Below are 14518 nucleotides of genomic sequence, written 5' to 3'. Positions count from 1 at the left end.
ATTGATTCATGGTTGTGGCTGTAATGTGACAAAATGTGGGAAAGTTCAAATACTTTTTCAAGCCACTGTAAATGCATAAACATGCAAGATCTCCTGCCTGAAGTGCGGGAGTGAGCAAATTTATTAGACCACCCGTCGTAAATGCATGAAAATACAAATATTTTAGAAACATGCCAAAAGCTTTTTAACACAATAATTGTTGTTTTTTTATTAGGCAATTGACAAACTGAATTAATGTTTCTTTACCCAAAATTAAGCCGGCACACTGAGAAATCAGAAATCAATCAAGTAAGCAAGTAAATAACTCTAAATTGGCATCTTAATAAAGATAATAATAATAACTGAGTTCAGTTTTATTTTATTATATTTATATATCACCAAATCACAACAGCAATTGCCTCAAGGCACAATAATATGCTTGACTATTTTTCCGACTATTTTGTAAAAATGTAAATAAAAAAAATTGTGGATAAAACATCAATAATATTTTTGCAGTAAAAATATTATTTTATTTAAATAGCCTGCATATACTGCTCAGTTAACCATTACAGAAAACCCAAAAAGGATTCCTTTAATTATCAACACTGTCAATATTTGGGATAAAACTTTCATTGAGGAGCGGACAAATACATTTGCTAAGAACTGTTTACCAATCGAAACAAGACACCCTTCAGCCCAATTAGCTTAAAATCTAAAGTGATACATGTTGTTTTTTACTATGTCAAAAAACAATTAAGCTAGTTTTCGTGATTTCATGATTTTAGAACACTTAACCCCTTTGAAGCAAATATGTGATTTCTTTGTCATATTGGCCATGAGAGATGTCCAAGCGCTATTGTCCATAAACGGGGGGAATGGTGTGTATGATTGTGGAAATCAGTGTATTCGGAAAATGGGGACAGAGCGTCGTCTTTGATAGCTTCCTACCCAACCAGTGAAAGCTTCAATGCAGAATGATTCCTGCTCCTAGCCGTTCATTGGCTCGCCATCCTTTTCCATACCCCAAAAGGTTCACCTGGCCTGCATTAAATAAACAAGGCCAATAAGAAATCACAAGAATAATACAAAAATGTCAGCCAGTTAAGCTAAAATACATTAAGTTATTCCTGTTTACACAACTTATAAATAGATAAACAAACAGTATATTTAACCAATAAGGATTTAACTAAAACATTTCAACTGCTATCCGGTTGTTCAGTGATGACGCGACGAATCCTACTTCCGGGTCTAAAGTAGTCTGCGTTTAATATGGCTTTTGTGTTGTTAACATGTTTAATGTTATGTATTTTCTTCTATTTGATCTCAAAAAGCTCCTAAAACAGTCAGTGATCACTGTTAACCTCCCTCGGCTTTTATTACCGCTAATCATTTATTTAAGCTCAGTTTTTAAAACCTTAGGATGTAACTACAGCCCAGCCCATGCAGCAGTATATGAATGACTAACTTCGTATTGTGGATGGATTATCTCAGTTGTTCTCCTGGCTGAAGTTTGGTCCTTTTACAGCATCCTGCCATGCGATTACATTTGTTCCTGACCACGAGAACACTCACGTTAACTTTTATCGAGTGGGGAAAAAAGTTAGCTTGTTTATATTATGCTAACATAGCTGTGTCGCTAGCGGTCACGTAGCACATCATTATATACCAGCTAGCCAAACTTCAGTAACCCTACAAACGTCACTGCTGTTTAGTTTTCTGTCTTCATTTATGCTGGAAGTGATAGCAGAGCTGTACGTTTTAATTTGTTTCCAAAACCCCGCAGTCAGGACATGCTATATTGTATTTAGATAGAAGCTAGCGAGCTAACTCCCTGCTAACTTCTAACTCCGTTAAATGTCATAAATTCCGTTTTCATGGATGCCTGAATGTTAAACTCAATTGTTACACCTGGTAGAGCAGATCGCTGATCATTTTATTAAAGATGAAAGACTTTAGACAGTTTTTCAACTCTCAGTAATGCCATAGTGATCGTTTGATATATGGACCTGCAGCGGAGTTTAGACCCAGACACGGCTAGTGACGTCAGACTGAACAACCGGATACACATAATATATAGCTTCACAACATTTGTTATTCAACAACTATCCGTCAAATCAAAAATCAAAATCAAATTGTTTGGACCGGCAGCAGCCAATTAACCTATTGGCTGAGCAAAGTTATGTGGTTGGAGTCATGCATTTGTGATGCGTTCATTAGCAGGAAATAAGTGCAGGAAATTACTAAATTCTAGTAAAACAGATTTTACTCTGGGTTGCACTTGTACTTGTGACATGTGCAGTGACAATAAAGTTGAATTCTATTCTATTCTATTCTATATTCTTCAAGAACAGCTTGTTGCCCTATTGGGGCCCCTTGTTAACTCTCTCTCTGATTCTATAAATAACCTGGGCATCTATTTGGATAGCTCCTTTAAGCCCAAAAAAGTGTCATCTGTAGTTAAATCTAGCTTCTTTCAACTATGCCAGATTTCTAAAGCTAAGCGTTATATACAATACAGGAGACTTTGAAAAACTGATCCATGCTTTTGTGACCTCCAGGTGTGACTATTGCAATTCTCTTTACTGTAGTCTCCAATCCGTCTCTCTTCAAAGGCTACAACTGTCAGAATCCTGCGGCTCACCTTCTTGCCAGAGCTGGAAAAATTGATTCTATCACTCCAGCTCTTGTTGATTAAATTGGTTACCTATCAAATATTGCGGTCAGTTTAAAATTTGGCTACTCCCTTTCAAAATTCAGAATAATATTGCACCCAGTCAGTTATCTCACTGATCTTCTCAATCGGTACACTCCTCGCTGAGCGTTAAGATCATCAGGTCAATCACTCCTGGCCCAACCTAAGTTTAAGTATGTGACATTATTGAGGCTTCTTATCAGATGTGTTTTATGCTGAAACCAGCAAAAATTAAATGATTCATCATTCTGATAAAATGTTTCGTGCATGTTCATCGAGCCAAACATATATTTACTATATTACTTCATCATTGGATCTGGACATGAACCTGCAACATGAAGTGGATACTGATACCAAACTTTGCAGAAACCTTGGTTTTTAGTTTAAATGACCAAATAACATCCAATCAAAAATAACAACCTTCTTTCAAGGCTAGAAGTAACATCCCCCAAACTCTCCCCAGACATGCCACCCGCCACACCTCATCTGGTGCAGATAATTAGCAATTATGCCTCAACAACACCCAGACGCTCAGACTCAGTACAAGGCAAGTAGGGGTTACAGAGGGTGTAACACCTCATCACTGTATTATATCATTTACATTGTTGACCCTGTTTTTACCTCTGAGCATGACATTAAGCTCTCATTAGCACAATCCCATTTTAGATCAGCGTTTAGCATATACACTTTAGGATTACAGAATTTAAGATGAGATTTTCCTAAAAATGATATAGGTAGACAGCTCATTCTAATTGTTATATGTTCCATACAGTGTGTATGATTTTCTGACTTGCCCCCAAAATTACAACTATTCTCTAAGTATTAACTTTATTTCCAGCCTTAATCATGCATCATCATTCATGTTTTTAAACATTCTTTTTTCATTCTAATAGAAAAACTGTTCCACTTGTTCCCTCACATAATTTCAAACCTTTAATAACCAGGAATTTAAAAAGTATTTATAAAGAACTTGTTAAAAAAAAACCTCAAAATGAAAACGAAGAGGTTGGAGACCAGATGATTAAAGTGGGGTCTGCAAACACAAAGAATCCAAGAAAACCATCAAATTACAGGAACCATGACATAAACTATAACAATAATGTAAATAACTTAATAAAAGTATGTTACTTTAATAAAATGTGAATTCTGTTGGTTATTTTTGTCTTTTTGTCTCTTTGAAAGATGACAGAGTTATACAAGAAACAAAATCAGAGTGAGACATTGAAATAAAGTTCACCAATTGTTGAATCAACCATGGACATCAAAACTATGCTGTATTCACCTGACTGGACACTGAACCATCACAAGCATCGGCTGCTGTAAAAGCACATTAACAAAGATCACAGCAGCTGACATTAAGGGTTTGTTGTGGGCTGCATCAGGCTGAGTCCCTGCACAGCGAGGCACAGAACCTCCAGCAGAACCTCTGGGGGCAGCTCGGGCCGGTCCCAGCCGTCACTCAACTCTTTCAGCTTCTGATCGTTCAAACAGATGAACTCGGCCGCCCAGCGGAGCTCCCCTCCCTCCTGCAGGGGGACGGGCAGGGACTCTGGCAGTTTGGCCCGACCGTCCTTCAGACCATCCACCTGGAGAAGCAGAGAGGGAGCTGTTCTCAGATCAGATTCAAACATGAGGAAGACTCTGCCCACAGGCTGCTGATAGTGGGCGGAGCTGCTGCTGATGTGCTTTTACATGTGTGGGATTTTCTGTTTAGTTTTAGTTTATTCTTCTTCATTATAAAAACATAATAGACGATGTTTTAAGGCAACGGTCCACAACCCCCGGGCCTCGGACCGGTACCGGTCCGTGAGTCATTTGGTACCGGGCCGCGAGAGTTGAGGCTCAGGTGTGAAATGTATAGTTTCAGGGTTTTTATCGGTTTTCAACATTATTTTGTTATCGTTTTTATCGTTTACTCGGTTTTCCTGGGTCTTTTCACGTGTGTTATGAATAAAAAAAAATTTCGGTACCGGTACTAGTTTTATTTTATCGTATTTATCCGCGACACCTTAAAGGGTGGTCCATGAAAATATTGTCGGGCATAAACCGGTCCGTGGCGCAAAAAAGGTTGGGGACCGCTGCTTTAAGGTGTCAGATTACACATGTTCAGTGTGCTGAGTCTGTAGGATACGGTGTGATGAGGCTGGCAGCTGTTGAGAGGAGCATGTAGATGAATGCAGATGAATGAGTGAATGGACCCACCAGCTGATTGAGCACTCTCAGAGTGTCTGGACTGCAGCAGGTCAGAAGTGGCGGCACTTCATCTGGCAGAGCTGCACAAACATGAAGAAGAAAGACAAAGTTTGATGACGATGTGACGAGCTGAAACACTTTGCTTCAGATGTGTCAATAAAACTGTGAGCTGAGCTCTCACACACTCCCAAATAACACCTGAGCAGCTTTATCTCAGCTCCACCACCTCCTGCTCACATACCACACCTCATGTGGAGGATCTACATGTTACTGGATGGGATAAATGTCTCAGAGCGGGTCATCTGACTGGGTTCAGTGACCAGGTACCTAAAGCTGCTCACCCTCTCCACTTCAAGTCTCCTAACTTGAAGTTTATCCGGGGCTTCAAGCTAGGGGACTTGAAGTGGAGAGGGTGAGCAGCTTTAGGTACCTGGGCGTCTACATCAGTGAGGACCTCACCTGGACACTGAACACCACACAGCTGGTCAATGGCTGTATTTCCTAAGGAGGCTGAGGAAATTTGGTATGTCAGCCAAGATCCTCAGCAGGTTCTACAGCTGCGTTATGGAGAGCACACTGACCAGCTGCATCTCTGCATGGTACGGCAGCACTACTGCTATGGACCACAAACACCTGCTGACAGTGATAACAATTGCCGAGAATATCATTAGGACTCCACTGCCCTCTCTGCAGAGTATCTACATCGCAGAGTCTAAAGGAGAACTGCCTCCATCCTCAAAGACCCCACACACACCCAACACGGTCTGTTCACACTTTTGCCCTCGAGACGAAGGTTTAGAAGTGTGAAATCCACAACATCCCAATTCAACAACTCCTTCTTCCCCACTGCTATCAGATTCTTGAGCAGCAGTAATACTATTTTTTGCACATCAGGTCATCTTGCATATTAAGCTCATAGCTCTTTTGCACACACATTTATTTCACTCTTAAATTTTGTCTTCATTTATTTATTTATACTATTTGTATTTTATCTGTTCTATTTCTATTTGTATATACTAACTGGGCATCTGTGTGTGGACAGCAAAGAAAGAATTTCATTGCACAGAGAAATGCTTTTCTTTGTATAGATGACAATAAACACTTTGAATCTTTGAATCTGACTTACTGTGCAGAGCGCTGACCAACATATGAACAGCATTCTGCTCACTTGTGGAGATGTTTGAGACATTGAGAAGGTCCATGAAGGAAGAGACAGCCTCAGACTCACACTCAAACACTCCATTACTGCAATGATCCAGCTGAGAGGAGCAGAGGATTGTGATTATTATTAATATTATTGTTAATAGTCTTGTTCTGGAGCATACATTTGTAGAAAGCAAGAGCTGGGGGTGGGCTACAGAGCAGCTTCCAGATGGGAGGAAAGTGACACACAGCTTGGCAGCGTGGTGTACCTGAACTAAAGCTGTGCTTGATTTAAGATCACAAATACAATCAGCAGGTCTGTTCTTTGTTCAGATAAACAAATAAAAAATAAGACAGGCCTGCTGTCCATCTGCCTGTAAGAGAGAGAAGTTTCCACCATTGCATTAACTGATAAAGACGTCAGTGAGAGATGAAACCTGATGAGGAGCTTTTTGTAAATATTCTCCTTACTGTTTTATCCAGCAGAGAGAGATTGTCTCCATCCTCTACGAGCTTGCTGAGTGTTTGCAGCAGATCACAACGGGTCGACTCAGGAAGATCTGCCAGCGGCTGCAGTAGAGCTTCCTTCATCTCTAGTTCTGCAGCAAACAAAGAAACAGCAGCAATGAGCTGACCACACTGTCAGTACATGAAAACAGAGTTTGTGCTGGAACCAGCAGTTTGTTAAACAGCAGGTCTTAAATCTCTAAAGATAACAAGCGGATTATTTCAGAACTGTGAAGAGCTCAGCAGATTTAAACACACACTTACCTTCTTTTACTTTTTTCACAGTTGGATTGCTTACGTCATCACAAAGGAGCCAATCTGGAAACAGATCTCAAAGTGATTATCACCAGAAACTCTGAAAGTCTTTACTCTTACAAAACTGAACCACAGACAAACACACATTTTACAATAAAAGTCTGGACAGACCGACTCTTTGTTTATTCTTAGTTTTTTTTTCCTACTGATATTCAACTGATAACTACACTTTATTGCCAAAAGTCACTCGTCTGACATGACACGCATGTGACATCCCATTGTTAATCCACTGGGTTTATTATGATGTCGACTCACCCTTTACAGATAAAAAAGCTCTCAACTCTTCTCAGCCTTTCAACAGGTTTAAAAGTGTTTATGGGAATTTTTGCCCATTCTTCCAGAAGCACATTTGTGAAGTCAGACAGGGGTTTTCAATAAGAACGTCTGACACACAGACTCTGCTCTAATTCTTCCAAAATGTTTTCTATCGTGTTGACATCAGAACTCTGTGCAGGCCAGTCAAGTTCTTCCATACCGGACTAACTGATCCATGTCTTTATGGACCTACTGTGCGCATTTATGTTGGAACGGGAGGGGGCTGTCCCCAAATTGTTTCTACAAAGTTGGTAGTAGGAAGTTTTCCAAGATGTTTTGTTATGTTGACGCACTAACACTTCCTTTCCCTGGAACTAAGGTGCCAGGCCCTGCTGCTGAAAAACAGCCGAATACCATAATACTCGCTCCATCAAACTTTATACTAAGCACAATGCATCCAGAGAAGTTCTTGACAGTATTTTTAATTTCTTCTTCTTCAATAACACCATTCAAGCAATTTTTCCACACTTGCTACCTCCTGCTGGAACGCCAAAAAAGACCTCTAGGTACCGTTCAAAAAGACACTGAAAGACAGTCAGTTGGTTTTCAACATTAAAATGTTTGCTGGTTATTTCCTGCAAATTGTATCTGCAGAAAGTAAAACTCTGAAGGTAGAGACTCCGTGTAGAGAGCACTCTCTCCTGGGATAATGAAATGTGAGCACCTTTGTGTCTGTCTGTGAAGTTTTTTGGCTATTCATAATTATTTTTGGTGTGGAACCTAAAAAAAAAAACAACCCCAAAAAAACAAAGCTCATAGTCCAATGAGGATGACACTAAGCATAGGTCTAATCGTGGTTGGTTGAAATGTTGAAATGTTCACCTGAACAGGAAAAGGAGGGATTTATGACAAAGAGAGAAACAGCATAAGGACTTTTTTACTGATGTAAGCATTTCAATCTGGAAAGTGTCTGATTTTAACTCTGATGCTGAATAAATAAACTCTGAATAAACTCAGCAGTCTAAAGTGAAAGCTCGATGCTCCGTCGTCTTTGGTTTACAGTTTGATACAGATGTTTTTCTCTTAGTAACATTGAGTAACTGTGAGTGCAACTGTGAATACAAATATGACATCAAAAAAATGTTTTCAAATTTGCAAAAGAAGAGACGTTCAGACACCCAGTGACCTACCGAGTAAACTACGAGTCCATGGCTCACATGAGATCTCTAAATGAGAGAAAAAGAGAAAGACTACTCAGTAACACCGACACACACACACACACACACACACACACACACACACACACACACACACACACACATACACACACACACACACACACATTAAACACAGTGTTGTGCTCTTACTCAGTTTCTCATTCTCTATCTTTATCTCCACCAGGCTATAAGCAAAGATGGATTTTGCTGGCACAGTGAAGCTTGTCTCCGCCTTACTGCTCCCCTGAAGAAATACAATATTATTATTATTATTTAGACCAATAATACATCTTTACAATCACAACGAGAGGGAGACAAGGTCAGAGAATCTTTACTATGACTTTGAGAGTTCTGGAGCTGCTGACAGCAACAGATCCACAGAGGGCAACCCCACACGAACCACAGATATACTCAGAGAACTGGAGTTATAGTAAGTAACAACTATTTTGACTATTTGCAAATGATTTCTCCTTCTGCTCAGTGTTTATTGGCGGTTGACAAACAACGTATTGGTGCATTACCCCACCAAGTTTATCGAGTGTGCACCAAAATGTCACTTAAAGATTAGATCCGATCATACAAATGCGTTTATCAAAGACAACTAAACATTGCCTGATAACTGTTACTTCTAGAAATACTTCTCAATAAATCAATTAACTCTAGTTTCAGTTTAATTCTGTTTAGGTTTTGAATCAGTGGTCTCATTTCAAAATCGTTGCTATATGTTCAGTGTTCCCACATGGTCACTTTAACAGTAGAAAGTTGTATTTATCGCTCTTTGTCACTCATGTCTATGTCACTCTTTTACTGCACTGTTTACTACCTGCACTGTTCTCACATGCCACCAAACCTGCAGGTTAAAGCTTGTTTAATGTCCAGTCACAGTGAGCTGTGTCTTCTTACAATCAGCTCCACCAGATATTATCTGGACAAGTTCAGACCTGCAGTGCCACCCAGGATAAATAACACCTCCAGCCACGGTTTAAGTTCAGTACCAGGCTTTAAGCCTTGTTTAGTCTGCATTTCTTCACTGAGCCTGAAGGAACATTGGGGTGACAGGATAAGTGTCCAACCCTCTTTACACATGAGACATGGATAAAGGCTTCAAACACTATGTCTGTAAATAAACCAAAAACATTGGCATATTATGTACTGATTATAACAGTCCGAGAAGTCTGCTGTTCATGGTTGTTGAATTTCAAATAAACTACCTTAGTGCCCCACCTAGCAGGTTTGTCTCCTAACAGTGGCCCTGGAATGACTCCTACAAGGTCTTGGTTTGCCCTAAAACAGTCTATGGGTTCCTGTATGTGAAGATCAGAAACAGATACTCTTGTCCCTGCAGACCGCTGAATTCACTCACTCACCTTTGCAAAGACACTCAGCATCTTTACATAAGAAGTGAAAATGGAGCCATCAGTCGTAGACTTTCTAATAATTTTGACAGGACTGGAGTTGTAAACTATTTGAGAGACAAACATCAGTTTATCCTTCTCTTTCAGTCCCAGCAGGTTCAAGGTATCCTTGTGTATTTTCCTGGATTTAAAAGGATCCAACACAGAGGAAAAATTGGCTTTTATTTTGAAAATACACAAATAAATAAATAAGCAAAAAGACAGACGTACCTGCCCTTGAATCTGCTCACCACAGTTTTAACATTGGCCTTCTTTGTCATCATGCTGACGGGCTGAACCAGTCCATCCACAGAACTAGTGCTGGCATTAATATAAGCTTCACCCACATTACTGCATTCTCCACCTATACCTCCACTCCCACTCTTCTCTGTAGTGATCCTAAAGTCCTCTACCAAGACTTCCTCGGTGTAATCTGGCAGGAGAATGGAGCATCATTTTTCATACTCGGTTTCATTTTTTTCTGTTTCATATGAGGTCAGCATGCTGTCATGCAGGTCAGCTCAGTGAGGGTGAACTGTTTAGGAGACACAGGTTCATGAGTGGCAGGGTTAGTGGGCTTAGAAACCTTTTATTCAAGGCTTTACAGCGCTGGGTCTTTTTTTACTGTGCATAATCAAGATCTGGAAATATGTGTTTTCACTTTACATTCTGAGGGGCTGTGGCTTCGGCTTCTTTTGGCCAATTTGCATGATTGACATCTCTTTTGAATTGTTTCAGCCAAATGAATCACAGCAATGTGGCATTGTTCATGTCAGTTCCACTAATTAGAAATTACAAGGTGAAAAATACACATCACCCTAAATTACAACACTTGCCCTGTAACAATCAAATGTCTGTAACTGGGCAGAAAATGGTGATTTTTAACGGAAACGTCTCTGAGGCATTGTGGAAGATGGAGTAAGGAAGGAAACATTCTGTAGAGCCAAATGGATGTTTACACATTGGAAATAACGAGCACGGTAAGCCCGATTTTCATGTTATTGATTGTCGATTATCAAAAATATTATGATCTTCTTTTGTGGCTGGTTTGGTGAATTTTTGTCACATTGTGATGAAACTTGCAAACCATCCTATCTTTGTAAATATGAACTACAAGTATACTTTGATAGGTAAAGTTAAGTGGTAAACAATCCTACTTAAATTTATGCTGGAATTATTGTGTGAATTAATGTGCATAAATTATGTATGATGGGATGGTATGCCGGAACACCGGGACTTTTATTACCAAGTCCATGTTACAGACGATTAAACGGGAACTTTGCCCTCTTGCTCCCAGTACCAGGGGCAATGGAGGGTAAATTTTAAACTGTCTCCTAAACAGCTCACCAGGTGAACCTGTTGACCTTCCTTCATAGAACCATGGTTACTCAGTAACGCCTTGTTTCTTGATAACGTACCTGGAGAGAAGTTTTCTTCCTCGGTGAGCTCGGGCAGGCTATAGTGTATCACTTTGTACTTCTGTACCGGCCAAAAAATTCCCTCAGTGACTTTGACCAGAGTCAGCAGATCCATTTTACAGTTTAAGTTATCATTAGAGATGAGGTCTGTTCCTCCCAGCGTCTGGACAAATGCTTTAGCTTCAGCAGCAAACATCTTCTGTGGAAACAAGAATAACATTTCTGTACGTCAGCACAGAAGATTTCCATTTTTTTTTCTACATTTATGGCACAGGAAGATCTTGAGGAAAGTAGTTTCTAGTTATTTGGCAGGTTTAGATGCATCAGTCAAAGCAGATGACTCAGTTAAAATATAATCAACAAATAAGAATTAACAGGGAAACTGAGATTAAAACACTCAGCGGGTGTCTGTATGGTTGGTGCAGATTTTCATACCAGGTGCCCTCCCTGATGCATTGCTACGAATTATATGTCATAACAAATGCACAAGCAAAAAGATAATCCAAGCAAATAATTTCATTTCGCTGGCGCAATTACATTTCTCTACAGTTTCACGCTCTCTGCATTTGGAGAGAAATCCTGCTCGCACGACTACATTTACTTTTAACAGTTTGGAGGCAGAACCTAAGGCAGGACGGGGTCACTTTGATGGACACCAGATTACTCAGCTCCCTGTGGGTTCAGGCTCCACTGTAATATTTCATCCAGATAATGTTTGGGTCCTCTGAACAGACAGACTGTGGAGTGGACTGGAGAGCAGGATGTGACAGGCTGTCATTTGGTAAGTAGCTCATTGGTCTGAACTAGTGTCTGATAAACAGCTGTTGCATCATGCTTTGGAAATCTAAAGGCTCCTATTACTACATTACACACAGTGATTGTAGCTGCTGTGTGACAGGTGTGCTAAGTTGTAATGCTTTGTGGTTATATCTGTAGTTACCTAAATCCTTTACTTATATAAAAGTGGTGGTGGGGCTCATTTCCAAGGGAGACGAGTCTACGTACAGAGACGAGGTGGAGCAGCTGACGTCATGGTGTAAGGCCAATAACCTCCTCCTCAACACTTCAAAAACCAAAGAACTCATAATAGACTTCAGAAGGAAAAAGGCAGAGATCCAACCACTATTCATAAATGGGGACTGTGTAGAAAGGGTGGCAAGCTTCCGCTTCCTGGGAGTCAATATAGAGGAGAACCTTTCCTGGAGTGTGAACACCTCCGAGCTGCTGAAAAAGGCCCAACAGAGACTGTACTTCCTGAGAATTCTCAGGAGGAATAACATCACACAGAGACTGCTGGTGTCCTTCTACAGAGCCACCATTGAGAGTGTTCTAACTTACTGCATATGCATCTGGTACACTAGCTGCACAGGGGCTCAGAGGAAAGCACTCCAAGGGATCATTAACACCGCCCAAAAGATCACTGGCTGCCCTCTCCCCACACTGGAAGTTCTACACAATGCCCACTGTTTTAAAAAGGCCCAAAACATCATAAAAGACACCTCACATCCTGGCCACTCCCTGTTCGAACTGTTGCCCTCAGGCAGACGGTACAGGGCAATCAGAGCAAGGACTAATAGACTCAAACACAGCTGTTATCCAACTGCAATAACACATCTGAATACTACAAAAAAATGTCCATCACGCCACTCTTGTGTTAATCTATGCACGGTCTGAAGCATGTGTGTGGGAATGTATGTGAATGTTTTACTGTTATATCTTATTAGTATTTTAAGTATTCTATCTATTTTATTTATTGAATTTTATTGTTTTATTTATATTTTGATATTGCTAGGGATGATGCAATGATCGGGGACCATTCTTAATTTCGTTGTTCTCATGACAATGACAATAAAGTTTCTGATAAAGTTTCTGAAGTTTAATACTATATTTATGTACATTCTGTAAAAGTACATTTTACTTAAGTAAGTACAAATATTATTCATGAAAATAATACAATTATATATCATCGTTGAGTAGTTAAAGTGTACAACACAGCTGGAGCTAATTCACTGAAGCTAAACCACACAACAATTCATTAGCTGATTTATATTTTATATTAATCTCATTCTTCATAATGGAATATGTGCATGAATAAATACAATAAAATAAATAAAAACTCAGTATGAAAGCCTCTGTGCTACACACCAGTCTTGAGGATTTTGTGACTTTTTGAAAGTAAGTTTGCCAGGTTAATACCTCCTCAAAAGTCCTCCTCAAAGTCAAGTGAGAGTTTAATGCAGCGCTGCCTGAACACAACCGACACTCAAAAGTCTCTGAATCTTTCTGAGGTTATAACAAAAAGATGATGTCATAACAATCCGTAGTTTTGTCATTCAGAGCGAATTTGCTCACACAGAGCTGATCGCCTGCACGTCTTTACTTCTGAACCACTCAGCTTCTTCAAGATGCTCCTTTTACCCCGATCATCTCACAAGTTAAAGTCATCAGTATGCAGATTTTCCACCGCCTTGTTTTAGCCCACAGTGGTATCACTGTCAGAGGCAATGAGTCTGGGAATAAATGTATTTGTGTTTGTTTTTTTAATATGGCTTTACATGTATTGACTCCTGCAGTAAAAAATCAGTAATGATCTCACTGATGGCATTGCTGGAAGCTAAATGACATCTGCTTGCTTTTCCTTAGTGTTCCTGCATGTGCATGTTAATACAGGGGTGCACTTACAAACTGCTCTAAACAGGATCTTCATCACTTCTCATCTGAGCAGAAATAAGATATTTTTCACATTTGATGCTCTCTTTGTGGGATTATCCAGTAACATGTTATAAAGGTTATGGCATTTACTTTGTTAGTAATACAAATGAATATGATGACAAGAATTGAGATACTGAGATTTTATAAATAATAAAATCTGCTCCAACTTCATCACCTGCAGAATCAATGTTATGCAGAGCTGATGCATGTAAAACCAAATATGATGTTCAATACACTCAAATATGCTTTACCTACTGTTTGATTACTATTTAAATGCGTGCATACATGCAGATGGATCTGATATAATTTTGAACTGTTCATCAGGCTGTAAGCATGTAAAACTTTTTCATGCCTGTGTCCTGACAGCAAAGTTAACGTGAAACATGAATCTTAAAGAGTTTCTTACCTCCGGCAGATTTTCACACCCAACGGCTAAACCAGTTCAGACAATGAATCACTGCACAGTCACACGTGTCAGGGTCAGGTCAATGCAGAGTGCAACAGCTGGAGGTCCCACAAAGCAGCAGGAAGCTTCTTCTAAAAAGAAAATTTAGTTTAAAGTCTGCGTTTAACAGATTTAAAACCAGAGAGGAAAACAACACAAAGCCTGTGTTTGAGTCTCTCAGCTGAAAATATGCTGCAGTGTCTGTGAAGAGCAGCAGGGCGTGTGCTGAAGACGGTAAACACGCTGCA

The 14518-nt window shown here is 39.8% G+C and overlaps 1 protein-coding gene across 1 annotated transcript; it reads right to left on the bottom strand.

Annotated features, from left to right (window-relative positions):
- Nucleotides 1-3030: 3030 nt before the first annotated feature.
- LOC113026163 (uncharacterized) lies at nt 3031-14494 on the bottom strand. The gene is made up of 11 exons (XM_026174629.2): nt 14232-14494; nt 11114-11312; nt 9927-10128; nt 9669-9837; nt 8452-8545; nt 8275-8310; nt 6779-6832; nt 6479-6606; nt 5991-6123; nt 4874-4944; nt 3031-4257 (listed from the first exon to the last, which is right to left on the bottom strand). Exons 2-11 carry the CDS (start codon nt 11307-11309, stop codon nt 4027-4029), a joined length of 1314 nt encoding a protein of 437 aa, XP_026030414.1. The 5' UTR covers nt 11310-11312; nt 14232-14494; the 3' UTR covers nt 3031-4026.
- Nucleotides 14495-14518: the final 24 nt, after the last annotated feature.

The sequence above is a fragment of the Astatotilapia calliptera genome, chromosome 7 (assembly GCF_964374335.1).
Source record: "Astatotilapia calliptera chromosome 7, fAstCal68.1, whole genome shotgun sequence".
Classification (NCBI taxonomy): Eukaryota; Metazoa; Chordata; class Actinopteri; order Cichliformes; family Cichlidae; genus Astatotilapia; species Astatotilapia calliptera.
This window is presented reverse-complemented; position numbering and strand designations above follow the sequence as displayed.